Source organism: Symphalangus syndactylus, chromosome 2 (assembly GCF_028878055.3).
Source record: "Symphalangus syndactylus isolate Jambi chromosome 2, NHGRI_mSymSyn1-v2.1_pri, whole genome shotgun sequence".
Classification (NCBI taxonomy): Eukaryota; Metazoa; Chordata; class Mammalia; order Primates; family Hylobatidae; genus Symphalangus; species Symphalangus syndactylus.
In genome coordinates, this window is record NC_072424.2 from 121900489 (window position 1) to 121928241 (window position 27753).

The 27753-nt window shown below is 39.9% G+C and overlaps 2 protein-coding genes across 2 annotated transcripts in view; one reads left to right on the top strand and one right to left on the bottom strand.

Moving 5' to 3' along the window:
* On the bottom strand, window positions 1-27647 carry LOC134733904 (uncharacterized). The gene is made up of 6 exons (XM_063624786.1): window positions 27537-27647; window positions 27101-27202; window positions 25977-26061; window positions 23804-23885; window positions 5802-5989; window positions 1-2546 (listed from the first exon to the last, which is right to left on the bottom strand). The coding sequence occupies exons 1-6, from the start codon at window positions 27645-27647 to the stop codon at window positions 2467-2469; spliced, it is 648 nt and encodes a 215-aa protein (XP_063480856.1). The 3' UTR covers window positions 1-2466.
* STX11 (syntaxin 11) overlaps window positions 26123-27753 on the top strand; it is a 51853-nt gene continuing 50222 nt past the window's right edge. Inside the window, exon 1 of the mRNA XM_055266245.2 lies at window positions 26123-26290. The gene's annotated coding sequence lies outside the window, so the exon portion shown is untranslated. The remainder of the gene's footprint in view (window positions 26291-27753) is intronic.

Below are 27753 nucleotides of genomic sequence, written 5' to 3' on the forward strand. Positions count from 1 at the left end.
TTACAGATGTCTTGTGATTCCATTTATTTAAACCATGTAATTGACATAATTTCAAACTTTAAAAAGTAAGAATGTGAGCAAATGTGTAAGTGGCATAATATTTAAGAGAAATGGATTTATCAAATTTATTACTTAAATTGAGATTGACGAGAGCCTTTGAAGTGCTGTGGAAGGTTTTAAAAACAAGACCACGGGCTTGCTTGTTCAGGCATTTGAAATGCTAAATCAAATATATTAAGCCCCTTAATGCAGTTTAAAATATTTAAGGGAGTTTGCTAGATACAAAGTCAATATTAGAAAGCAATGGTACTTCTATATTCCAGCAACAAGAAAATAAAATGGTCCACACATAAATGAATGTTTGATGTACAACAAAGGTGCACTGCAGGGCAGCGGGAGAAAAAAGTCTTTCCAATAAGTGGCGCTAGGACAATTTTGTACCATGCTGGAAAAAGATGAAATTGAACTCCTAATTCACACAAAAGTCAATTCCAGGTAAATATGAGATCTAATATGTTACAAATTGTTAAGTTATCCAATGATTAATACCGAAGAATATCTTTGTGACCTGGGAGAGTGGTGAAGGATTTCTTAAATGAGACACAAAACACTAACCATAAAAGTATAGATTAGTACAATAAATTACATGAAAACAAAACACTTCTGTTCCACAAAAAAATGCCATTAAAAGAATAAAAATACAAGCCATAGACTGGCAGGAGATATTTGAAACTTCCATAACCAACTATCAACAACGAAACTTGTTTCCAATCACATAAAGACCTCTTTTGGTAATTTGGTAAGAAATTTGGTAAGAAAAAAGGCAGAAACCCCAATTAAAACTAGGCAAATGACTTGATTATGCATTTCACAATAGAGAAAATCCAAATGGCTACTAAACATGGAAAAGTGTTCTTCACATAATTAATAAACAGAGAAATGCTAATTAAAATAATAAGATGCCACTGAGTACCTACTGTATTAGCAAACTTTTTAAAGTTTCATAATATCAAGTGTTGATGAAGAGTTCTAATTTTTGGTGGGAATGTACTGTAACTTGTACAGTCAGTTTCTTTTTGTTGTTTTGTTTTGTTTTTTGAGACAGGGTCTCACTCTGTCACCCAGGCTGGAGTGCAGTGGCACAATCTCAGCTCACTTTAACCTCTGCCTCTCAGGTTCAAGCGATTCTCCCATCTCAGCCTCCCAAGTAGCTGGGACTACAGGAGCATGCCACCACGCCTGGCTAATTTTTGTATTTTTAATAGGGACGGGGTTTCACCATGTTGGCCAGGCTGGTCTCGAATTCCTAGACTCAAGCAATCTGCCCGCCTCGGCCTCCCAAAGTGCTGGGATTACAGACATAGCCACTGCACCTGACCTGTACAGTCACTTTGGAAAACAATTTGGGATTATTTTACTGTGTTGCTTGGAGGAAGCATCACCCCTCTGGGAATCAGGATCTTTAGAAATAATTCCCCAAATAGGTCACTGGGAGTGATGGCGGAACCATTCCAACTTTCACTTCATTCCCAGTTCCATGTATTCTATATACTGGGAATACAGCACCATATACAGTGGCAGATGCTTGAAGGTCTATTCTGTAACCTGAGGATAGTACCCTATCTTTTGCAGGGTGTCATCTCCCAGCCAGCACTGTAGCTGCACCTTCAAGAGGCAATTTCACTACTGTTTCATGATGGCAGTTTCCAGATGGTGCATGATCCACAACCACATGCCCAATGCCATACCTCAGTTGCTATGAAGACAGTCCCGTGGTTCAAAGACAATGTTAGGTGCCATCCCAGGTCAGTAGGTCGTACACTTTATGAGCTTGCACACAATGGAGATAGCTGAGGCACTACAGGCAGGAAAAGTAAAAACGTATCTGGAATATGTGTCAATCCCATTCAAGATAAAATGTTTTTTTTTCCAGAGTTGAATGGAACTGATATAAACAATAGGCCACCAAGTGACTAGTTGGTCACCTGAAGGAAGAATACCATTAAGAAAAGTAAGTTCTAGGGATCTGATATACAGCATGGTGACTATAATTGATACTGTATTTTATACTTGAGATTTGCTTTCAAGATTGCTAAGATCTACTTAAGCGTTTTTCTACCACAAAAAGGTAACTACATGAGATGATAGGTGTATTAATTAGCTTGATTGTGATCATCATTACACAGTGTGTATATACATCAAATCTCCACATGCACACCTTAGATACATAAAATTTTTATGTGTCAGTTATACCTCTATAAGGCCGAGGGGAAAAAGAAGGAATAGTACCATATCAAGTACTCGGTAGTGATCTTTGTTGCTGAAAGTTTAGATATCTAGCAGCAACAGCAGGTAGATCAGCCATGGTGAGACGGAGTTGATATTGTTGGACCCAAGCTTCAGGGTTGCTTGGAACACAGCAGGAACCTGCTTCAGAGTCTTGTTTGTTCTTGGCCCAAGTCAAAATTAACAGTTTTCCAGATTATTCCAACAGTTTGTTGAAGGAGCATTCCCAAGTGTTTTCTCTATTTTGCCTCCAAAATGGCCTGTAAAGGAAGGTGTGATGAATAGAATCTTGTCCTTTACCTTGGAAGGGGTGTCTCAGCACATTCCAACATGATGGTGCCTAAAAACTTTATTAAAGTGTATGGCTGCTGAATCTTTGTAGTGTTTTTCTTCCTCCATTTAGATTACATGTCTTAATAAGATGTCCAGAATAATTGCCATTTCTTGCTTCTAAAGCCCAAATAGCATGATGTCACCCACTTAGTGACCCCAAGTGAAGTTCTTTGCAACATTCAGGTGGCCCAGAACCCTTTGCACTATCACGGCAGAGATTTAGAGAATTGACATAGTGCTTGGACAAGGCCATGAGTGTATACTGTTAGCCATCCCGTGTGTGTTTCTTGTCCTTCTGAATGATAGAGAGCAAAATGGAAGCAGATCAATAGCCACTAACCACACAAGCAGCAGTGTTAATCTGCTATAGTAAAGATGTCACATTGAATACAGAAGATGTTATTGAAGTTACTACTTGGAGAAGTTTGTAGTAGTTCAAGGTCATACGCTCTGATTCACCTGATTTTCTAGGGGGCAGAATGGTGAATTATATGGGGTTATAATGAAATCCAGCACCCCTATATCCTTTAAATTTCTGAGGGTGATGCTAAACTCTGCCATGTCACTCCTGGGATGCAATGTTGCTTTTGATTTATAGTCTTGGCGGTGGGGTGAGAATGTAGTTTCAGGGGCTTCTACTTGCCATTCCATAGCTCTTACTCTATAAGTCAATGAACTAATATGAAGGTTCTGTAAAATCCTAATATGTCTGTTCCAATTATACATTCAGAAACTGGGAAAATGGTCTCTGTGTCAATCTGTAGACCAGAGGACACATGCGTCCAGCTAGGACTCCATTAATTACTTGACCCTTATATACTTCTGCTCTACCAAGAAGTCTGTGAAGATGCTTTTGTTCTCTAGGTATCTGCATCAATTCAGACCCTATATCTAACAGTCCTCATAATAGCTATGTATTCCCATTTCCAGAGCATGATACCCTAGTGTATAGCCAAAGACCTTTTCGGGAATAGCTAGAGGAATCACTACCGTACACATTTGTCCTGGTGTTGCAGTGTCCTTCTTCATATGGATCTGGCCTCTCTTTCAGTCAAGGGGCATGTTCTGTAGTGGGTTTGAAAACTACCTGAGGTTTGGAAACTGGGCAAGGAATCCTGACTTTCTATTGGAGTAGCTGACCACATTCTTCTGCTCATCTACTCTTGGTTTTTCTTTTGATTATATATTGAGCAATATCCTTGATGGCTACACATCTATCTTATCCCTTAGAACATTTTATTCTTTTTTTTTACAATGAGCTATTCAATTTATATGAATTTTTAGATTAGGCAAAACTAATTATTGGTGAAATAAATCAGAACAATGATTGCCTCTGTGGCTGGGGACTTATTGGGGCATAAGGCATCCTTTGGGGTGATCAAAATGAGCTTTCTTCTTTTTTGTTTTTAAATTGGCAAATTAAAATTACATATATTTATGGTGTAAAATATGATGTTTTGGAATATGAATGGGTTGTAAAATGGCTAAATCAAGCTAATTAATAAATGCATTGCCTCACATACCATTTATTTGCGGGGAAAACACTTAACATCTACTCTGTTAGCAATTTTCAAATATATCATACATTGTTATTAACTATAGTTATCTTATTGTACAATAGATATCTTGAACTTGTTCTCCTGACTGGGTGAAATTTTATATTCTTTGCCCAACATCTCCTCAATCCTCAGCCCTCTCCATGCTAGTTCCTGATAATCACCATTCTACTCTCTGCTTCTGTGAGTTCAACTTTTAAAAATTCCACATACAAGTGTTTCGTGTGATATTTGTGTTTCTTTCTTTCTGGCTTATTTCACTTAACATAATGTCTTCCAGGTTGATCCATGTTGTGGCAAATTTCTTTCTTTTTCAAGGCTGAATAATATTCCAGTTTGTGTGTCTGTGTGTATATGTGTGTGTGCAGGTGTATACATACCATATTTTCCTTTTTAAAGTTTTATTTCATTTTCAATTGACACATAATTATACATATTATTTATGGAGTACAATAAGATGTTTTGATACATGTATATGTTGTGAAATGTTCAAATCAGGGTAAGTAGCATATCCATCACCTTACATATCTATCTTTTTTTGTTGTGAGAACATTCACAATCCTCTCTTCTAGCTATTTTGAAATATCCAATATGTTATTGTTAACTATAGTCACTCTGTTGTGCAATAGAACACCAGAGCTTATTCCTCGTATCTAGCTGTAACATTATACCTATTGACCAACATTCCCCATCCCCAGTCTTCCTCACTACCCTCCTGGCCTCTGGAAACCATTATTCAACTTCTATGAGATCAACTTTTTTAGATCTCATACTTTTTTAGTATTATCTATTTTAGTATTTGTCTTTCTGTCCCTGGCTTATTTCACCTAACATAATCCTCTGGGTTTTTCCATGTTGTCCCAAATGACAGGATTTTATTCTTTTTTATGGCGGAATAGTATTCCACTGTGCATATGCATACACCACATTTTCTTTATCTATTCATCTGTTGGTGGACACTTAGCTTGATTGCATATCTTGGTTATTGTTATTAGTGCTGCAATCAACATGGGAGTGCAGATTAGCTCTTCCACATACTGATTTCATTGCCTTTGGATATATTCCCAGTAGCGAGATTGCTGGATCATATGGTAGCTCTATTTTTAATTTTTTGAGAAACCTCTGTACTGTTTTTCATAATGGCTGTACTAATTTACATTCCCACAAACAATGTAAAAGGGTTCCCTTTTTTCCATATCCTCACCAACACTTGTCTTTCATCTTTTTTTTTTTTTTTGCAGTTGCAAGATTTAGTAGAGTGAAAACAGAGCTCTCATACAAAGGGAGGGGACCCAAAGGGGGTTGCTGCTCCCTGCTCGAATGCCTGGGTTTATATCCCAATCATTGTCCCTCCCCTTGTGCTCTCAGGTGATAGATGATTGGCTATTTCTTTACCTCCTGTTTTACCCTAATTAGCATTTTCGTGAGCTCTCTTTACTACCTGATTGGTCGGGTGTGAGCTAAGTTGCAAGCCCTGTGTTTAAAGATGGATGTGGTCACCTTCCCAGCTAGGCTTAGGGATTCTTAGTCAGCCTGGGAAATCCAGCTAGTCCTGTCTCTCAGTCCCCCTTCTCAACAGGAAAACCCAAGTGCTATTAGGTAGATTGGCCAACGACCGCTCTTAACTGCTTCCTGCTGAATTGCGGCGTAGTAGGAGTCGTGCAGTTGAGATTTCCTCAGGAGGGATGCCTTCGATGTCATTAACATCGGAGCATGGGCTAGCAGGCCAGTCCAGGGGTCCGTGGTAGATCTTAGTCATGGACTGCATCTGGGGCTCCATTTGAAGAATGATTTGTAGTTTTACAGCTTCGATTCTGGAAGAGACAAACTTAACAAGGCGGTTAAAGACACAGGGATAGAAATGTATGGCCTGCAGTGCAAGGGATTATTTCTTTGGCACACTTCTCAGGCCCTGACTATCTGCTTGATAGTTTTGAAAAGGCCTGGTCCAGTAAATAATAATTTGGCCATCTGAGGGGTGCTATCAATGCCTAAGTGGAAGGTTTGGTGAAGGGTTTTAAGTAATTTCCATTGGTTAGCTGAGGGCAAAAGTATTTCTCCTTCTTTTGTGGCTAGCCATCCTGAGGGGAGAAAACTATGTCCTCGTGGGGTTCCCCATTCTATTTCTCCTGTTGCGTACTGGGGCTTGGTTTCCCAGAGGGTATTACCCCATACTAGGGGTCTTTCTATAAGCAGTTCTAATGGAGGGTCCTGCGTTGCGGCTTTTTCAGCTTCAATATCCACTTGGCGGTTCCCTTCTATTTCCCTTTCCTTTCCTTTCTGATGACCCCAGCAGTGTAAGACTGCCACCTCTTTAGGTTTCTTTACAGCCAATAATAATCTGCTAATGGCTTCCTGATGTTTGATAGGTGTTCCCTCGGAAGTTAGGAATTCCTTTTCTCTCCATATTGCTGCATGGGCATAGAGGACTAGGTAAGCATACTTAGAGTCTGTATATATATATTTACCCTTTTTCCTTCTCCTAATTCTAGTGCCCGAATAAGGGCTATTAGTTCTGGCAGCTGAGCGCTAGTTCCTGGAGTGAGGGGATTACTTTCAAGTATTCCATTATCACTGACCACTGCATACCCCACTTTTCAAAGCCCTTTTTCTACAAAGGAACTTCCATCAGTATACAAGTTGAGGGCAGGATCAGTCAAGGAACCTCTAGACGGTCCCCTCGAGTGGCATAGGTTTGAGCAATCAACTGTCGACCGTTATGTTCTATCTTTTCTTCATTGTCTGGAAGAAATGTGACTGGGTTAAGAGTTGCACAAGTGTGCAGTCACAGCACTGGCCCTTCAAGTAATAGAGCCTGATATTTAAGCAAATTGTTGTCTGACAGCCACAAGTCTCCTTTAGCAGTGAGTATGTCGTTTTACATCATGAGATGTCCACACAGTAAGATCTCTTCCCTGTATTATTTTAACTGCTTCAGATACTAAGACTGCTACTGCCGCCACTACCTGTAAACAATGAGGCCAACCCTTTGCCACCACATCACTTTCCTTACTCAGGTATGCCACGGGTTGCAAGCTGGTCCCTCGGACCTGTGTAAGGACTCCTAGAGCTATTCCTGTTTTTTCTGTGACATATAAAGAAAAAGTCTTGCCCCGTTGGCAAGCTTAACACTGAGGCTTGGTTTAGGGCCTTCTTTAGGACCTGAAAAGCCGTTTCTCCTTCAGGTGTCCATCTTACTAAATGGGTATTGGCTTTCTGAGTTTTCTTAATTAGTGTATGTAATGGTCTGGCTATTTCGCTGTACCTGGGAATCCATATTTGGCAGAAGCCTGTTATGCCAAGGAGCACTCTTAGTTGTTTTTGGGTTTTAGGATGAGGATAAGCCAATATAGGCTGGATACATTCCTCACTGAGGGCCCTGGTGCCTTTGGATAGTTTTAGCCCTAAGTATTTAACCTGCTGTGAGCAGAGCTGAGCCTTTAGTTTGGAAAACTTGTAGCCACAGGTGGCGAGGAAATTTAAGAGTGCTTGGGTGGCTTGATGGCACAAGGTTTCTGAACGGGCGGCTAAAAGTAAATCATCCACGTACCGAAGGACAAGAGTGTCCAGGTGTGAGAACTGGCTCAAGTCTTGGGCTAATGCCTGGCCAGATGGGGGCTAATGCCTGGCCAAATAGATGGGGGCTATCCCTGAACCCTTGGGGTAAAACAGTCCAGGTGAGTTGAGACATTGAGTTCAAAGGATCTTCAAAGGCAAGCAAGAATTGAGAGTCAGGATGCACAGTGATGCAGAAAAATGCATCCTTAAGGTCCAGGACTGTAAACCACCCTGTTTCCTCTGGTATTTGGGAAAGCAGAGTATAAGGGTTAAGTATAGCTGGCTATAGAGGGACAACGGCCTCACTGATAATCCTGAGATCTTGCACTAACCTCCACTGCCCGTTGGGTTTCTGTACTCCTAAAATTGGAGGATTGCAGGGGCTATTGCATGGTTTTACTAGGCCTTGGGCTTTTAGGTCCTTAACAATCTTTTGGAGTCCTTGCTGGGCCTCGGGTCTAAGGAGATACTGCCTTTGGTAGGGAAAGGAGGCGGAATCCTTTAGTTTAACTTGAAGAGGACGGGCATTCTTTGCTCATCCATATTGTCCTTCTGTTGCCCAGACTTCAGGATTAATTCCTTCCTCAAGCAGGGGACAACAAACGGGTGTTCCTTCTCCTATGTTCAGGTGTATACTGGCCCCTGCTTTTGCTAGAATGTAGGGAGTGGGGCTTTCAGGCATAATTAGAAAAGCATGTGAAAAGAGTAAAGTTCCCCAGTCACAGCTTAGTGGCTGGGAGAAGTATCTAGTGACTGGCTGTCCTAGGACCCCTCGGATAGTGACAGATCTGGAGGACAGTTGTCTGGGACAGGAGAATAAGACTGAGAAATCCATGCCAGTGTCCAGGAGGCAGTTAACCTCCTGGCCCTCAATGGTCAAGCATACCCGGGGATCTGTGACGGTGATTGCTTGGGCTGGCACTTGCCCCGGGCACCCTTAGTCATGCTGCTGGATCATCTGGTTAGTGGCTTCTGACTCAGAGGACCTTTGTCTCCTGGGGCAGTGGGCCTTCCAGTGATTCCCTTGACATAAGGGGCATGGAAGAGGGGGTGGCTTATTTTTATTTGGACAATCTTTTTTAAAGCATCCTTGTAGACCACACTGGAAGCAAGCCCTATTAGGCATTTGATTTGCCCAGCTTTTCCCTTTTCTAGAGCCTCCAAAGTCCACTTGCCTGAGGGCCATGACTAAAGCTGTGTTCTTTTTTTTTTATCCCATTTGTACCATTCTGCCTGCTCCTCCTGATCTCTATTATAAAAAACCAAGGTTGCCAAGTTCAATAGGGTTTCTAAGTTTTGCTCTGGGCCTAAGGCAGACTTTTGAAGTTTTTTTTCTAATGTTTGCAGCTGACTGAGTGATAAACTTATCCTTTAAGATAAGTTGGCCTTCAATAGAGTCAGGTGACAGGGAGGTTTGCTTCCTCAATGCCTCCCTTAGTCTCTCCAGAAAGGCAGTAGGATTTTCTTCCTTTCCCTGTGTTATAGTGGACATTATTGAATAATTCATAGGCTTTTTCCTAGTTTTCCTTAGTCCTTCTAGCACGCAAGTTAGCAAATGTCTGCGGCACCAATCTCCATGTTCTGATTCTGTGTCCCACTCAGGGTCTACACTGAGAACTGCCTGCTGGCCTGTGGGGAATTGTTCTTTCCTCTGTTGTCATCCTATCATTGACCTGACTGAGATACCAGAGATCACCAAACTCTTGGGCTGCAGTTATGGTGGCATTTCTCTCATTTGGGGTTAGTGTCTGATCCAGCAGTAACATTATATCTCTCCATGTCAGATCAAAGGATTGTCATACCCTTGCAAAACATCAATATAGCCATCAGGGTTATCTGATAATTTACCTAGGTCTATTTTAATTTGCTTCAAATCTGAGAGAGAAAAAGTACATGCACTCTGGCTGGGCTGAATTCTCTTCCTCCCACCGCTTGGAGGGGGCATAATTGGGGAATATTGGCACTTTTTGGTTCATTGTTTACCCCTTCGTCTATCTTCTTTTGGACCATTTGGGTTGAAGGGGGGTCCTTATTTGTTGGGAAAGGAGTCAGGAGGACGCCGGGGTAGGGAGGTAGACTCTGAGGGCTTCCTGTAGGGCATAAATCACACTTTTTACATAATTGCGAGTTGTCTCTTAATGAAAAGAAAGTTTGTACATATGGCACTTCACTCCATTTGCCTTCTTTTCTACAAAAGAGGTCTAGCTGTAAGATGGTATTATAATTTATACTTTCCTCAGGAGGCAAGATTTCTCCCCCTTGAAGAGGATATCTTGGCCAGGCGGTACTGCAGAAGAATATAAGTCGTTTCTTTCTTAGTGCCTGCGGGTCAAATTGGTCCCAATTCTCCAGAATACATCTTAGGGGCATTTTTGCCTTGGGGGAAAGTTTCCCATCGCTTTGGAGGTCCCTTCGTGGTCACCAAAATGTTACTAGAGGTTCTTGTTCTTAGAGTTCCCAAGATGGTGGCAGGCTGCCTCCAAGATGGCAGCAATCCTCTTGTTCTCTGACCTGGGGTTCTTGGCCTCACAGATTGCAGGGAATGGAATCTTGGGCCATGTGGTGAGTGTTATAGCTCTATTAGAAGCCATGGGTTATGGAAGAGAACCGTAGAACCCAGCAACTACTGTTCAGTTCAATTAGAATGAACCGGGCACTTAGCCGTGCAGGAACAATGGCAAGCTTTTAGCCAGATTGGGAGCGGCAATGGGCGTCTTGCTGGATCATAAGCACAGCGGACACCCTGCCAGATCCGGAAGGGTGGAAGTCAATGGTGGGTCTGCGACAGTGGCAAACAACAGTGGTGGATGGTGAGCAAAAGCTCAGCTCGAGCCATAACAAACACGGACCAGAAAAGTGTGCAGTTGCAAGGTTTAATAGAGTGAAAACAGAGCTCCCATACAAAGGGAGGGGACCCAAAGGGGGTTGCCCTATCTTTCATCTTTTGATAACAGCCATTCTAAGAAATGTGAGGTGATATCTTATTGTGATTTCAATGTGATGATGATTAGTGATATTGAGTTTTTAAAAAATATATCTATTGGCCATGTGTATGACTTTTTTATGAGAAATGACTGTTCAGGTCCTTTATCTATTTTTAAATTGGATTATTTGTTTTCTTAGTATTGAGTTGTTTGAGGTGTTTCTTAGCATCTATTGTTTGAGTTCCTTGTATATTTTGCAAATTAACCCCTTACCAAATGTATGATGTGCAAATATTTTCTTCCATTCTGTAGGTTGTCTCTCCACACTGTTGATATTTTCTTTGCTGTGCAGAAGCTTCTCGGTTTGATGTAATCTCATTGATCTATTTTTGCTTTTGTTGCCCCTGCTTTTATAGCCAAAAGATCATTGCCCAGACCAATGTCATGGAGCTTTTGTCTTCTGGTATCTTCTAGTAGTTTTACAGTTTCAGGCCATATGTTTAAGTCCTTAGTCCACTTTGAATTGATGTTTTGTATCTGGTGTGAGATAAGGGTCTAATTTAATTCTTGTGCATGTAGGTATCCATATTTCCCAACACCATTTACTGAAGAGACAGTTCACTTTTCATTGTGTTTTCTTGGCATCTTTGTCCAAAATCAATTGAGAGTAAATGTGTGAATCTATTTCTGGGCTTTCCATTCTGTTCCATTGGTCTAAGTGTCTGTTTTTATGCCAGTACCATGATGTTTAGGTTATTATAGCTTTGTAGTATATCTTGAAGTCAGGTAGTATGATGCCTCCAGCTTTGTTCTTTTTGATCAGGATTGCTTTGGCTATTTGGAGTCTTTCATGGTTCCATATGAATTTTAGGACTGTTTTTTTCTATTTCTCTCAAAAATGCCATTGGAATTTTGATAGGAATTTCACTGAATCTGTAATTCACTCTGGGTAGTATGGACATTTTAACTATATTAATTCTTCTAATCCAGGAACGTGAGATATCTTTCCATTTATTTGTGTCTCCTTCAATTTTTTTCATCACTGTTTCATAGTTTTCAGTGTACAGATCTTTCACCTCCTTGGCTAAATTTACTACTATTTTATTTTTTGATGCTACTGTAGATGGGATTGTCTTTTTAATTTCTTTTTCAGATAGCTCATTGTTAATGTGTAGAAACACTACTAATTTTTGTATATTGATTTTGTATCCTGCAATTTACTGAAACTTTCTTTAGTTCAACAGCTTTTTCTTGGTGGTGTCTTTAGGATTTTTGGTGTATAAGATTATGTTGCCTGCAAACAGAGACAATTTTTTTCTGATTTGGATGCCTTTTATATCTTTCTCTTGCCTAATTGCTCTGGCTAGGACTTTTAAGTATCCCACAGAGTTTCTGGCGGTCAGAAATCTGAGGGTGGTTTTGCTGGTTCACTGTTGGTGGTAACATGCTACTGTGTGGCCTCTGGAATCCTATCATCCACATGACTACTAGGGACCCTAGTTCTGACACAGCATCTCTTATCATCAACTCTGGTCTACAGAGGAGAGCCACCACTCACCTCAATGACACTGGTGTCCTCTACTAGCAATTTCCTTATTGCCTTGATGCATAGAGTCCTCCATACTCTTTCAAGAATCATTATTTAGCTGATAAGTTTCCAGTTTCACATAGTAGACCCTGTTTAGCATGTACACTTTGGTGGGCCTTTCAATCCCTTCCTCCACTCTGCCTGGCAACTCTGGCACCTCCACTTGATTTAATAGGGGCCATTGCTCTTAAAATCTCCTGAAGTCCATCCCAGCTAGAACAAAAAGTGTTGGCTTGATAGTTTATTTTCATTTCCACCCATATATTTCACTAAACTTTCTTCTGGCTTAGGATTCAGCTGGAGTGATGTGTGATCCTGAGCTCTGATTGGTGTTCCAATTTTTCCCACAAAATTGAGGTTAATACAAAGTGCATGAGATCATTATAATCAGCTCAGTAAAAAGAACTGTGGGCACAAGAAGAGGTCAGAGAGTGCACAGAAGAGGAACAGACCCAGGAACAAATAGCTTAAACTTACAAAAGAGCTAGCATGAAGTCCTATTTTTCAGGAAGAGGTGTCTATATAAGGCCAATGTGAGGTTCATTTTCAGGCAATTTATTAAGGTTAATTGAGAGCTTTTTCTTTGTTTCAAATATTATAGCCTTATTTTTCCTGTCTGAACTCAATAAACAGCTAGTAAAATTAGCCAACATGGACAAAAATTAACACGGAAAAGGCATGTGGTCATAAAACACATTAACTATTCAGCATTGAAACTGTTTTTATTTCTATCTTCTGCCAGAAAATTAGCAGCAATTAAAACTATAATTTTTTTTTGTTATTTCCATATAGGCCTGAGAGGTTAAAATAGAAAGTTAAATAACATGAGTGACATACCAAATGACCCAGCAAGTGTTTGACTGAGATAAGTTTTAACACTTCTGCTACAAAATTGAAAAACTGTCACTTCCTTGTTAGAGCTGAAAATAGTCAGCTCTTACAAATTGTTCTTCCTGATGCAAATCCATATTAAGCTTTGTATTATTAACACGAATCACTCAAAACAATTCCAAATGGGACTTAGGGAGAATTGTGTAATAAATAATACTAGATTTTTGATAAAGCATTTAATCCAGTTTAAATGAGTGCTTTACCCAAAAAGAGCTGACTTGAGGTTTTTTCCTTTCCTTCTATAAATTCAAGGCATATATACAAATTCAATTTAATAAATATGTATTATGCAGCTGTTAGGTAAAAATTCAGTGACTAGGTGCTCCCAGAACTACAAATGTGAAGAAGATGTAGTGAATACTATGTAAATTACAATGTAATTGTGGTAATGAATATGAAAAATGTATAATTTATTACAATGGAAGGCAGCATAAACTGACTATTCGGTGAAGGGGTGGATTACTTTTAATGTAATGAAAAAGGAATTTATAAAAGAAATGATATTTGGGGTAGGCTTAGAAGTCTGTGCAGCATTTCAGAAGTTGGTGATGGCCCTTTAGGGTGATCTTCCTGGGGAAGGGTCTTTCTTTCATGAAACGGGTCATGGAGAACTGAAAGCTCATGGTGTGTTCAGAGAACAGCTAGTAGAGGAGAGGAGGAAAGAAGAGAAGGAAGGAAGAAGATCAAGCTGAAATGGTACTATGGAGACTCTTAATGCTCCATTAAGCCAAATGGTTTGGACTTCATCTGTAAGTAATAGGGAGCCAATGAAGAGTGTGGGACAGGAGAGTAATTCAATTCAGTATGTATTTTGAATTGATGGCTATGATAGTGACTAAGGAGAATTAAAAAGTAGAGGCAGTTAGACTAGTTCGGTGGCTGTAGAAATAGTCTAGGCGGGAGATGAGGTCACATTTCAAAGGGCCTTGAAGAAATGGGCACCTGTGGTGGAGATATTGTGTTGTCTCCCAATGTCTGTTTGTTCCTTCTTGCTTTACTTATAACCCCCTCACCTTTCACTGGGTGCATCTCCATTTGGAATAAAGATTAATCCCTGCCTCCTTTGCAGTTAGATGGGGTCATGTGTCTAAGGTCTGGCTAGCAGACATAAATGGAAGCAGTCTGTGCAACTTCTGCAGAATGACCCTGACGGAAGGGATTCACTTTTCTTTATCTTTTCTCCTTTCTGATGATTGGAGGATGGCCATAGTGGCTACAACCGGAGCAGACATTTGGGCCATGAGGTGAGTTCAAGATGGAAGCCAAGCACAACCTAGAAGGACCCTGACTCCCTGACACCGTGGTTTACCATACAGGACCTGGACTGATTCCCTCTGGAACTTTATCTGAGAGAAATAAACTTCTGTCTTGCTTAAGCCATTGTTATGGTGTCTTCCTGTCATTTGTAGCTGATCGTAATCCTAATTTTTACATTATCCATCCATAAGCTGTGAAGAGCCACAAAAAGTTTTATGCTGGGGAATGAAATGATGAATATCATCTATTGCAAGAGATTCTGTGCTCAACATGTCTTGAAAGAACTGCAGAGATGCAATGCTTCAGGCAACAACACACCTTAGGAGACCACTGCAGCCACTTGGTTTGAGAGGGGACCTGGACTGAAATATGGCAGCGGGAATGGGCTATCATTCCCTGAAGATGCCTACAGCCCTTTCACAACTCCCACGTTTTTGCTCTTACTATTCCTTCTGATTAGAAAGATCTCACCTTCAAGACCTACCTAGTCCTGAAATGATCTTCGGCATTCTCACAGAGTTTTGTTTTCCTACAAAAGTTTGTCCACTCATTTCTTTGTTCATGCTATTAATGCTCTCTCAAACACACATATAAATCTGATGGTGTCTTTCCTGGTTAAACTCCCTGGGCAGACAAAGCACTGCAAGAATTAACCATCATGGAGCACTTACTGTGCACCAGGCAGATTGTTACGCCCTTTATACGCACTATCTTATTGAAACCTCTAAATATCTCTATGAGGGGAGTAGCTTCTTTCCAAGAACGCTGGACTCCCCTCAAAAGCACCACTCTCTCCTGGTTATCCTACACAGGCAAGGGGATATGTTGTTGTTGGTAGTGTTGTTTCTGCCCTTGGCGCCTCTCAAGTGGCCATTGGGAAGGTGGCTGCCCCTAGAGCTAGAGGCTTCCAAAAGGGAGGCGTTAACACCTATTGTCTTCAGATTTCTATATTAGCCACAATTCTCAACAACAACAAATAAACTCTGTGTCTTTTATATATTTAAATCACTGATCCAACTTAACAGATATTTACTGAATACCAATTCTGAAATTTACATTCTGCAATTTATTTTGGTGAAGGAAATGAAAAAAACACAGTTTTATTTTATTTTTCTATAGACTAGCCAGTTGTTCTAATACCATTTACTGAAAAAATAATAGTACTTATTTCCCTCTTTAGTTTGAAATACTATATTAATCATTTATTTTAAACTAATTTCGCATATGTGTGTTTCTATAGGGATTTTATAAACTCAAATTATTCCTGGGAATATAACCTTGTAATTGTGTGGAGTTTTTAAAACTCTTTTTTTTTTTTTTTTAAACAAGGTCTCACTGTGTCACTGAGGCTGGAGTGCAGTAGTGCAAATTATAGCTCACTGTAACCTTGAGCTCCTGGGCTCAAGCAATCCTCCCAGCTCCCTGCCACAGCCTCCCAAGTAGCTAGGACTACTGGTGTAGGCCATCATGCTAGGCTAATTTTTAATTTTTTTTTTTTTTTTTTTTTTTTTTAAGAAACAGGGTCTTACTATAATGCCCAAACTGGTCTTGAACTCCCGGCCTCAAGCAGTCCTCCCACCTTGGCCTCCCAAAGTGCTGAGATTACATGCATGAGTCACTATATCTGACCCTAACTATTTATTTTGGAATAATTATAGACGCACACGAATTTGCACAAATAGCTCAGAGTCCTGTGTTCCCTTCCTCGCAATGGTGACATCTTATATAACTACAATATCAAAACTAGGAAATTGATATTGGCAAATTACTGTTAAATAAGATACAGCTATTCAATTTTTCACCATTTAAAAAAACATTCATTCACTATTACAGATGTGTGAATAGTTCTATGCAATTTTATTCCAATATATAGATTCATGTAACCACCACCACAATCAAGAAACAGAACGATTCCATTACCTATTTCTTCATATTTGCACCTGGCCCTCACATTCTTCCACCTCTTCACCCACTTCTCTGTGTACTGGCAACCACTAACCTGTCTCCATTTCTATCCTTTTGTCATTTCAAGAATGCTTTATAAATAGAATCATTACTGTACATAATTTTTTGAGAGTGACATTTTCCGCTGAGCATGTTGCCCTTGAAGCCCGTCTAGGTTGTTGCATGTATCAATAGTTCATGTTTTTTGGCTAGGCGTGGTGGCTCATGCCTGTAATCCCAGCATTTTGGGAGGCTGAGGCGGGCAGATCACTTGAGGCCAGGAGTTCAAGACCAGCCTAGGCAACAAGAGGAAACCCCATCTCTACTAAAAATACAAGAAATTAGCCAGGTGTGGTGGCTTGCACCTGTGGTCCCAGCTACTTGTGAGGCTGATGCAGAAGAATCACTTGAACCCAGGAGTCAAAGGTTGCGGTGAGCTGAGCTTGTGCCACTGCACTCCAGCCTGGGTGATAGAGCAAGACCCCGTCTCCAAAAAAAAAAAAAAAAAAAAAAAAAGTTCATGTTTTTTGCATTAGTAAGTAGCTTACTGTTGTATGGATTTGGCAGTTCGTTCAACCACTCAGCCATTCAAGGACATTTGGGTTGTTTGCAATATTTTGCTATTTATAAATAAAATGGCTATGAACATTGGTGTACAGATTTTTGTGTAAGTTTTCATTTCTCTGGGATAAATTCCTAAGATTGCAACTGCCAGGTTATTTGGTAAGTGCATGCTTTGTTTCATAAGAAATTGCTAAATTATTTTCCAGAGTAGCTATACCAGCAATGTATGAGAGATACTGTTTCTCTGCATTCTTAGCAGCACTTAATATTATCACTACCTTTTTTTTTTTAATGTGATGTCTTGTTCTGTCACCCAGGCTGGAGTCAGTGGCACGATCTTGGCTCACTGCAACCTCTGCCTCCCGAGTTCAAGTGGTTCTCCTGCCTCAGCCTCTCGAGTAGCTGGGACTACAGGCATGTGCCACCACGCTCAGCTAATTTTTTTTGTATTTTTAGTAGAGACGGGGTTTCACCGTGTTAGCCAGGATGGTCTCAATCTCCTGACCTCGTGATCCACCTTCCTAGGCCCCCCAAAGTGCTGGGATTACAGGCATGAGCCACCGCGCCTGGCCACATTATCACTACTTTAAAAAATTGTGATAAAATTCATACATCATAAAATTCACCCTTTTGTGATAAAATTCACACACCACAAAATTGACGCTTTTAAAATGTGTAATTCAGCTGTTTTTAGTATACGCACAAAGCTGTGCAGCTATGACCACTATCTAATTCCAGAATATTGTAATCATCCCACACACACACACACACACAAAAACATATCCATAGGCAGTCATCCCCCATTCCCTGTCCCTCCTCTCATCCCCTAGCAACCACCAGTAGACTTTCTGTCTCTATAGATTTGCCTATTCTGGACATTTCATGTAAATGGAATTATAATGTGTGACCTTTTCTGTTAATGCTATTTTTAATTTTAGTTGTTCTAATAGGTGTGTAGTGATATCTGATTGTGGTTTTAATTTGTATTTCCTTAATGACTAATAGTGTTGAACATCTTTTCATGTGCTTATATGCCATCACTATTTCCTTTTTAGTGCAATATTTGTGCAATATATATATATGGGTGTGATGACATGCACCTGCAGTCCCAGGTACTCGGAGGCTGAGACAGGAGGATTGCTTGAGCCCAGAAGGTTGAGGTTGTAGTGAGCCATGATTGCACCACTGCATTCCAGCCTGGGCGACAGAGTGAGATCCTGTCTCAAAAAAGAGAGAAGGAAAGAAAGAAAGAAAGAAAGAAAGAAAGAAAGAAAGAAAGAAAGAAAGAAAGAAAGGAAGGGAGGAAAGAAGGAAGGAAGGAAAGGGAGAGAGGAAGGAAAGAAGGAAGGAAAGATGGAAGGAAGGAAGGAAAGGGAGAGAGGAAGGGAGGGAGGCAGGAAGGGAGGGAGGGAGAAAGGAAGGAGGGAAGGAAGGAAGGAAGGAAGGAAGGAAGGAAGGAAGGAAGGAAGGAAGGAAGGACAACTGAAAACCATCTGTAAAAAGCAGCATGCATATCTGGTAGCTTTAGATCTGGTTTATTGTGGTAACCATGCCCCAGAAGAGTTTCAACAACTGTAATTACTGGAAAATACTATCTGGCTAGATCTCAGTAGAAAACAAATCTTCCCCAGGTGGAATTTTGACAAAAATCTATTAAATGTACACAGATGAGGGCAGAGTGAAGCAAAGCAAGAAGGAAAATTGGGGCATCGGAAGAAGCAACAGTAGGAAGTCTTTCCCTCCCACAGCCCCGTGCAGCCTGGAGCCAAAAGGAGCTGTGGTGTGCAGGGGCCCTGCTGGTGCCAGAACCTTGGTGTCACCTGGGAAGAGTAGAGAAATACCCTGACCCAGCCTCATTCTGCCTTCTGATCTCCTGCCAAAGCCTCCCGAGGCTCCAAGCAGCAGAGAGAATGGCTGAAAATGGATCTAGGAAGACAGAAAATAGCTGGTGCGAGTGATACCTAATTCAGCCAAACCTCTTGCTGTTTTACCAAAAGAACCTGAAACAGTTATGACAATAAATAAACTGATGTAGGGTTTATATTTTCTGTGAAATTTGCTCTTTTTCACTGAAGCTAAGGCATATTCATCATTTTGACAAATACCATTACTTTTCATTTTTTTCTCAAATGGAACATTGCCCTATACATTATTTTCATAACAAAGAATGACTCCACTTTCAATAAAAGTGATGTATGGAAATCTGCCATGTTCTCATTCATAAATTTCTCACTATTACTCATAAATTTTCCGAATGTTAGTCAACTTCTCTAAGTGTTCTGGGTCACAATAACTCATAGTTAGGCACTGAAAATACAATTCAACTATTCTAAAGGTGAAAGTGTACAATGGACTAATATGACATTCATGTAATAATGTAAGAAAGCCGTCAGCTCAACATAGTCAAAGCCCTAACTGCACTTAGCTCAAAAAGTGAATTGGAAAAAACTACTTTAAAGTTCATATGGAACCAAAAAAGAGCCCGCATCGCCAAGTCAATCCTAAGCCAAAAGAACAAAGCTGGAGGCATCACGCTACCTGACTTCAAACTATACTACAAGGCTACAGTAACCAAAACAGCATGGTACTGGTACCACAACAGAGACATAGATCAATGGAACAGAACAGACCCCTCAGAAATGATGCCGCATATCTACAACTATCTGATCTTTGACAAACCTGACAAAAACAAGAAATGGGGAAAGGATTCCCTATTTAATAAATGGTGCTGGGAAAACTGGCTAGCCATATGCAGAAAGCTGAAACTGGATCCCTTCCTTACACCTTATACAAAAATTAATTCAAGATGGATTAAAGACTTAAATGTTAGACCTAAAACCATTAAAATCCTACAAGAAAACCTAGGCAATACCATTCAGGACATAGGCATGGGCAAGGACTTCATGTCTAAAACACCAAAAGCAATGGCAACAAAAGCCAAAATTGACAAATGGGATCTAATTAAACTAAAGAGCTTCTACACAGCAAAAGAAACTACCATCAGAGTGAACAGGCAACCTACAGAATGGGAGAAAATTTTTGCAACCTACTCGTCTGACAAGGGGCTAATATCCAGAATCTACAATGAACTCAAACAAATTTACAAGAAAAAAACAAACAACCCCATCAAAAAGTGGGCAAAGGACATGAACAGACACTTCTCAAAAGAAGACATTTATGCAGCCAAAAAACACATGAAGAAATGCTCATCATCACTGGCCATCAGAGAAATGCAAATCAAAACCACAGTGAGATACCATCTCACACCAGTTAGAATGGCCATCATTAAAAAATCAGGAAACAACAGGTGCTGGAGAGGATGTGGAGAAATAGGAACACTTTTACACTGTTGGTGGGACTGTAAACTAGTTCAACCATTGTGGAAGTCAGTGTGGCGATTCCTCAGGGATCTCAAACTAGAAATACCATTTGACCCAGCCATCCCATTACTGGGTATATACCCAAAGGACTATAAATCATGCTGCTATAAAGACACATGCACACGTGTGTTTATTGCGGCACTATTCACAATAGCAAAGAATTGGAACCAACCCAAATGTCCAACAACGATAGTCTGGATTAAGAAAATGTGGCACATATACACCATGGAATACTATGCAGCCATAAAAAATGACGAGTTCATGTCCTTTGTAGGGACATGGATGAAACTGGAAAACATCATTCTCAGTAAACTATCGCAAGGACAAAAAACCAAACACCGCATGTTCTCACTCATAGGTGGGAATTGAAAAATGAGAACTCATGGACACAGGAAGGGGAACATCACACTCCGGGGACTGTTGTGGGGTTGGGGGAGGGGGGAGGGACAGCATTAGGAGATATACCTAATGCTAAATGACGAGTTAATGGGTGCAGGAAATCAACATGGCACATGGATACATATGTAACAAACCTGCACATTGTGCACATGTACCCTAAAACCTAAAGTATAATAATAAAAAAAAAAAGTTGGTGGTTAAAACTCATGAAGTCAATACTATAACAAAACACTCTCCAAGTACACTCTTGCTCTTAATAATAAGTTTAAAAGTCTGGACATGGTGGCTCGCACCTGTAATCCCAGCAGTTTGGGAGGCCGAGTGGGCAGATCACTTGAGCTCAGGAGTTCGAGACCAGCCTGGGCAACATGGTAAAAACCCCTCTCTACAAAAAAAAAAAAAAAAAAAATACAAAAATACAATAAGTATCCACGTATGGTGGCATGTGACTGTCGTCCCAGCTACTCAGGAGACTGGGGTGGGACGATCACTTGAGCCTGGGAGGCAGAGATTGCAGTGAGCTGAGATTGCGCCACTGCACTCCAGCCTGGGTGACAGAGCAATACCTGTCTCTCAAAATAATAATAATAATAAAGTTAAAATGTACAGCATAGATCTCCAGCTATTTCTTTGGAGCTTCACCCTCCCTTTCCTCCTTCCTTCCTTCCTTCTTTCCTTCCTTCCTTCCTCCCTCCCTTCTTTCCTTCCTTCCTTCTTTCCTTCTTTCCCTCCCCTCCCTTCTCTCCCTTCCTTTCTTCTTTCCTTCTTTCCCTCCCCTCCCCTCTCTTCCTTCCTTTCTTCTTTCTCTCCACTTTCAAGCACTTTCATGTACATTCCCATTTAATCCTGAACAGAGGCATTATTTCCATAATGCAGATAATGAAACTGAGGCCCAGAAAGTTTGAATGACTTGCCCACTCTCTCCAGCTTAGAAAGGTATGACCCATGAATTGAAAGCAGGTTACCTGCTTCCAACCCCTCCATACTTCAATAAAATACTTTATTATCTCTTAAAAAGGCCATTTACCTGCCCGCTCACTGGATAACCTATACATAGTTTCCATGACCTAGCTGCCCTAACAATCCATCTTCTGACTTCACTCCTATGAATGCCCTGGCTTGCTAGGGGGGATGTGTGAGCAGCCATTTTTATTTTTAAAAACTTTTTGCAAACTTACTGGCTCCACAGTGGTAAAAAAAAAAAAAAAAATTCAAAACAACAAAACAACAGAAAAAAACTCGTGTGGGAGTGGTGACCTCTAAAAGCCACCCTTCAGGTCAAGAGATAAATTGGCTATAGGGACAGAAATTACAAATGCACCTGAAACATGTGTAACAAACTCCCAAATCAACTCAAAAGAGGAGACCTGCTCAAAGTCTGTGTTTGTCTGTTTAATCTTCCTCAACGAGCATTGGAGAGTGCAGGGTAGAGTGCGAGGTTTTCTCCAACACATATTTGCAAGAACATCTACTCTAACTTGCCACTTTCCCTCCATTCACAATGATAATAACAATAGTATTTATTGGGTTCTTACTACCTGACAAGTGCTCTTCTCAAATCTCTCCACAGTAAGCTCACTTAACCGTCATATGGACCCTGTGAGGGAGATGCCCTTATCTTGATTTTATAAATAAAGAAACAGACAGAGGCAAGTAAGGTAACTTGGCCCAGGTCACCCAGCTAGCATTGGCAGAGCCAGGCTCAGGGCCCTCAGGGCCTAGGCAGTCTAACCCAGCCCCTGCATTTTACCGCCCTCCAGCCAAGGTCTTCTTCAGGTCCTGCGTGAATGTGCTCCCATTAATCTGTGAACCTCTTGCAGAGTAGTAACAGTTTGTCCCAGGAGACTGCCCAGTACTGTGCACACTCAGCAAAGTTTATTGAATAGCTCGATAATAATGAATGGAGGAAGGAAGGAACAAAGGAAGGAAAGAAAAGGAAAGGAAAGGAAAAAGAACGGATATAAAAACACGTGTTCTGAGAGGTCAGGAAAAAAACGATTGTTTTAGGGTGGGTGGGGGTAGGAAGAAAAGATTACAACAAGGAGCTGTGAGTAATGGTAGAATTTTAGTCAGCACAGATGAAGAAAAGGAAATTTCAAGAAGAAAATTATGTACACAAAGTCAAAGAAACTGGAAAGCCTGGAGATATATCCAGGGAACAGTAAGTGGCCCAGTTAGTCGTGGCTTAGTCTTGGGCTACATGAAGGGACACAGGGAGATAAGTCTGTTCAGGTCAGTTGATTTGAGATTGCCAAATACTTCAAATGGTAGGATGAAGAAAATATTGGATAAAAAAAGTGGAAGCTCCTGGAGGAGTTTGAAGGAAGAGATGGGAGGATGACAATCTCAGGATTGTGCATTAGGAAAATTAAAATGGCACTAACACGTGGGAATTGTACAGCAGGGGCTGTCGATCTACAGTGAATGGATCCCTTGGGTCCATCGATGAGTGTTAGGGAGTCTGTGAATCCCTGAGGTGTACACAGAACTTTGTCTGTATCTGTATATGTGCAAGTTTCTACTGAGAATATCAATAGCCTCTCATGACTCCCAAAAACTGTGACCTGCCTCTATCAAAAGGACTATCCCAAGGCAGGAGTCCAAAAAGAGGCCAACGTTCCACATGTATGAATACTTTAACATTATAAATCAAGCTAAGAAACTGTTAAATATGTTCTTCATTCTACCTTGGCAAATATAACCTCACAATGATGAAACTGAGAAATACGTGACTACAAATGGGAAAATATTTTTAAATGACTAAATTTAATTATTACTGAGCATATGTTGAGTGTTGATGGACCATCAATGTTTGATGAATAAGAAAAAATATATACAATTCATACATTATGGCCCATTTATTCCTCATAACTTGTTTTTCTCACATTCATTCAACAAAATATTATACTGTTATAGTAAGATTTCACACAGTTTTATTCTGTTGACATAACAATCTAAAGAATTAAAAAATAAACACTAATGATATTCAAAACTCACTTTGAATTTACTTTTGAAAAAATACAAATTCTAATAAATGTAAAAGACTCAAAATATCAAATAATATGTTAACATTATCTATTAAAATTAAAAGAATTACAATAACAATAAGAAACCACTACACACCTGTAAGAATGGCTAAAATCCAAAGTACTGATGACACCAAATGCTGGCAAGGATGTGGAACAACAGGAACTCTCACTCATTGCTGATGGAAATGAAAGATGGCACAGCCATTTTGGACAATGGTTTGGCAGTTTCTTACAAAATGAAACATGCTGTTACTATATGATCCTTGGTATTTACCCAAATGAGTTGAAAACTTATGTCCACACAAACACCTGCACACAGATTTTTTGGCAAATTTACTCATAATTGCTAAAACTTGGAAGCAACCAAGATGTCCTTCAGTAGGTGAATGGATAAACAAACTGTGGAACAGCCATATAATGGAATATTATTCCATGAGAAAAACAGTTCAGCTATCAAGCCACAAAAAAATATGGGGGAACCTTAAATACATATTGTTAAGTGAAGGATGTCAGTTTGAAAATCTATGCACTATATGATTCTGACTATATGACATTCGGGAAAAGACAAAATTATGGGTACAGTAACCCATAGGGAATATTTTAGGACAGTGAAACTATTCTGTATCATACTGTATGAGTGGATTACACATTTCTATAATATACTAATCATTATACATTTGTCAAAACCCAATTGGAGAAAAATCACACACACACATATACAAACCCAATAGAATGTACAACACAAAGAGTGAGCCTCAATGTAAACTATGGGTTTTAGTTAATAAGAATGTACCAATATGGCTCATCAATTGTAACAAATGTACCACATTAAAACAAGATGTGACTAAAAGGGGAAACGAATGTAAAGACTTAAATGTTATCTTTTGCTTCATTGGCCATTTGAGAAAATAAAATCTATTATATTCACTAATATGTTATATCATAAAATAATAATACTTATACAATGTCTTTTCATATTAAAAAAGATTAAGACACAAAAATTTTCTTATTTACCCCTTTGTGTAGTTGGGAGAAGATGAGGGGGTATGTGGGAATTCTCTGTACTTTCTGCTTAATTGTTCTTATAAATAAAAAACTGACCCCCCCAAAAGTCTGTCAATTAAAACAAAGGCAGAATACAAATTATAACTAATGAACATAAACACTTAAAATAAAAATTATTTAAATAGATCAGGATTTCATTAATTTATTAATTCATATATTTTGAAGCTATTATTAGATGCATAAGCTTTTAGAATTGTTATCTCTTTCTGATTAATTTACCACTTTATCATTATGAAATGACCTTTTTTACCTCTAGTAATACTTCTAATTTGCTTTCAAATATACTTTGTCTGATATTAATATAGCCACTCTAGCTTTTTTTTAATTCATGTTAGCATGCTGTATCTTTTTTCATAACTTCACTTGTGTCTTTATATTTAATGAGTACCTTTTCTGTAAGCAGTATATAGTTGCATTTTTCTTTTTTGTGCAGTCTGACCATCTCTGCCTTTTAATTGGAGTGTTCAGACTACTTATATTTAATGTGAATATTTATGTGTTAGGCTGAAATCTAACATCTTGCTATTTGTTTTGTTTGTTTCATCTGTTCTTTGTTCCCCTTTTCCTCTTTTTCTGCGTTTTTTGGATCAATTATTTGAATAATTCCATGTATTCTTCTCTTTCAGATGACTATAAATGCAAAATAGAGCTTGCTTTGATATCTGATGGCAGGATGACGTTATGCTACCAACCTTCTGTGGACATTCCATATGAACACACCAAACCTATCCCTCTAAACAGATCCTGTGCATAATAACTAAGAAACACATGACCAGGTGCTCAGAACCAGATTAGAAGAATATGAGCACCTTGAGCAAGGACCCAGATAGACCAGCTTAGCAAAACGTTTGTTACTACTAAGCACTGTTGGTATCCTCATGGACAGTATCACAGTGTCATAAAAAACTGAATCCTCCAAAAGACAGATGATTTCGAGGTTCCTGGGAATCAAAGAGAAATGTTACCCTTTGCTTCTTTTGCCATTTGTGAAAATGCAATCTGTTATATTCACTAATATGATATATCATAAAAATAATAATTATAAAATCCTTTTCATATTAAAAAAGATTAAGATACAAAAGTTTTCTTATCTTTTTCTGTAGCTTTATTTCTTCCTTACCCTGCGTATTAGTCTATTCTCACACTGCTATAAATACCCAAGACTGGGTAATTTATGAAGGAAAGAGGTTTAATTGACTCACAGTTCACCATGGCTGGGGAGGCCGTGTCAATTTTAAACTTACAATCACGGCAAAAGGAGAAGCAGGCACGTTCTTCACAAGGCAGCTGGAGGGAGTGAGTGTGAGAGTGCAGTACCATTTATAAAACCACGAGATCTCGTGAGAATTCACTATCACAAGAACAGCATGGAGGAAACCGCCCCCATAATCCACTCACTTCCCTCCCTGGACACATGGGGACTACAATTCAAGATGAGATTTGGGTGGAGACACAGCCTAATCATAATACCTTGTGTCAGTTCTGGATGGAGATCTTCTGTTAGTGCCTCCTTCATGTAAGTTCTCTTTCTTTTTCTTTCTTTCTCTCTCTCTTTCTTTCTTTCTCTCTCTCTCTTTCTTTGTTTCTTCTTTCTTTCTTTCTTTTATTTTCTTTTCTTTTACAGGGTCTCAGTCTGTCACTCAGGCTGGAGTGTAGTGGCATGATCACAGCTCACTGCAACCTCTGCCTCCTGGGCTCAAGAGATCCTCCTACCTTAGCCTCACAAGTAGCTGGAAATACAACAGGGCACCACCACACCTGACTAATTTTTGTATTTTTTTGTAGATACATGTGGCCCAGGCTGGTCTTGAACTCCTGGGCTCAAGCAATCTGCCTGCCTCGGCCTCCCAAAATGCTAGAATTACAGGCGTTAGCCACCGCACCCAACCAGTTTTTTCTTTTTTAACGCCGTATGAAACAGAAATGAATCTTACAAGCAAAGATGTCTCATATTAAAGGAAATATAATTTTAATGTTTCCATGTTACAGATTAGGAAACTGAGGCACAGAGAGGTTAGTTAGCCAAATTCAAACAACCAAAACTTTGTGGTGCAGTATTGCAGATTGGGTTGTCTAGAAGAATTTGCGGAGACAGAGTTTGGGATGTAAGATGTTTGTTAGGCATCAACACCCATGAAAGGAAGATACTGGAGGCAGAATTGGGCAGAGGAAGAAGCCAAACTGGGATGGAGGCCTGACAAAGCCTCAATCAACCTGGCCAGGAGCTCTGTAGCATACTGTGCTCATCAGAGTATCCTGCATAGAGCTGAGATGGCCCCAACTTTATCCCTAGCACAGGACACAAGCTGCTGGGGGAAGGTGTAACCTCAGAGGAAGCAGCTCTCTGTAGCCAAGTCAGGCCCAGAGTGCTCTGGCAGTTGGATGTGCCTTCTAACTTCATTTCTAGCAGCTGCACATCAGATCCTTCCTGAGAGGGAAAAACACAAGCAGGATACAAACTCAGGCAGTCTGGTTCCAGAACCAGCGCTTCTGACTACGAGGATGTTCTGCCTTCCTGACAGATGCATTGGGATCAAACCATGGTTGGCCTGGAATTCAGACATTCAATCCAGTCTTTTCTCTCTACCATGTTTCTCCACATAGCACAACCATAACTACCTGCCCAGCATTTCAAACTATTATTGATGTTTGCAGGGGGTCCAATTGCTCTACAAAATTGAATTTGGATGGTAAGATAAAAAAATTATAATTCAGGATTATCTGCATACTCCGCTTTATAAGTATGCAGTCTCACCATTTACATCTGGTCGACATATGTGTGGCAACAAATCAAAGCCTGGCTCTAAGTAAAGCTCAGGTGATGTCTTGGTGATCTGCAGCACTGGAGGCAAATGATAGGACAGCTGAGTCATCATACAGTCTTTAGTAGCACAAGTATGCCTAATGTGAAACACCTGTACCTCCTGAGTTACTACCACATTCCTGTTTCAAAGGAGATGCATCATACCCAATATTTAA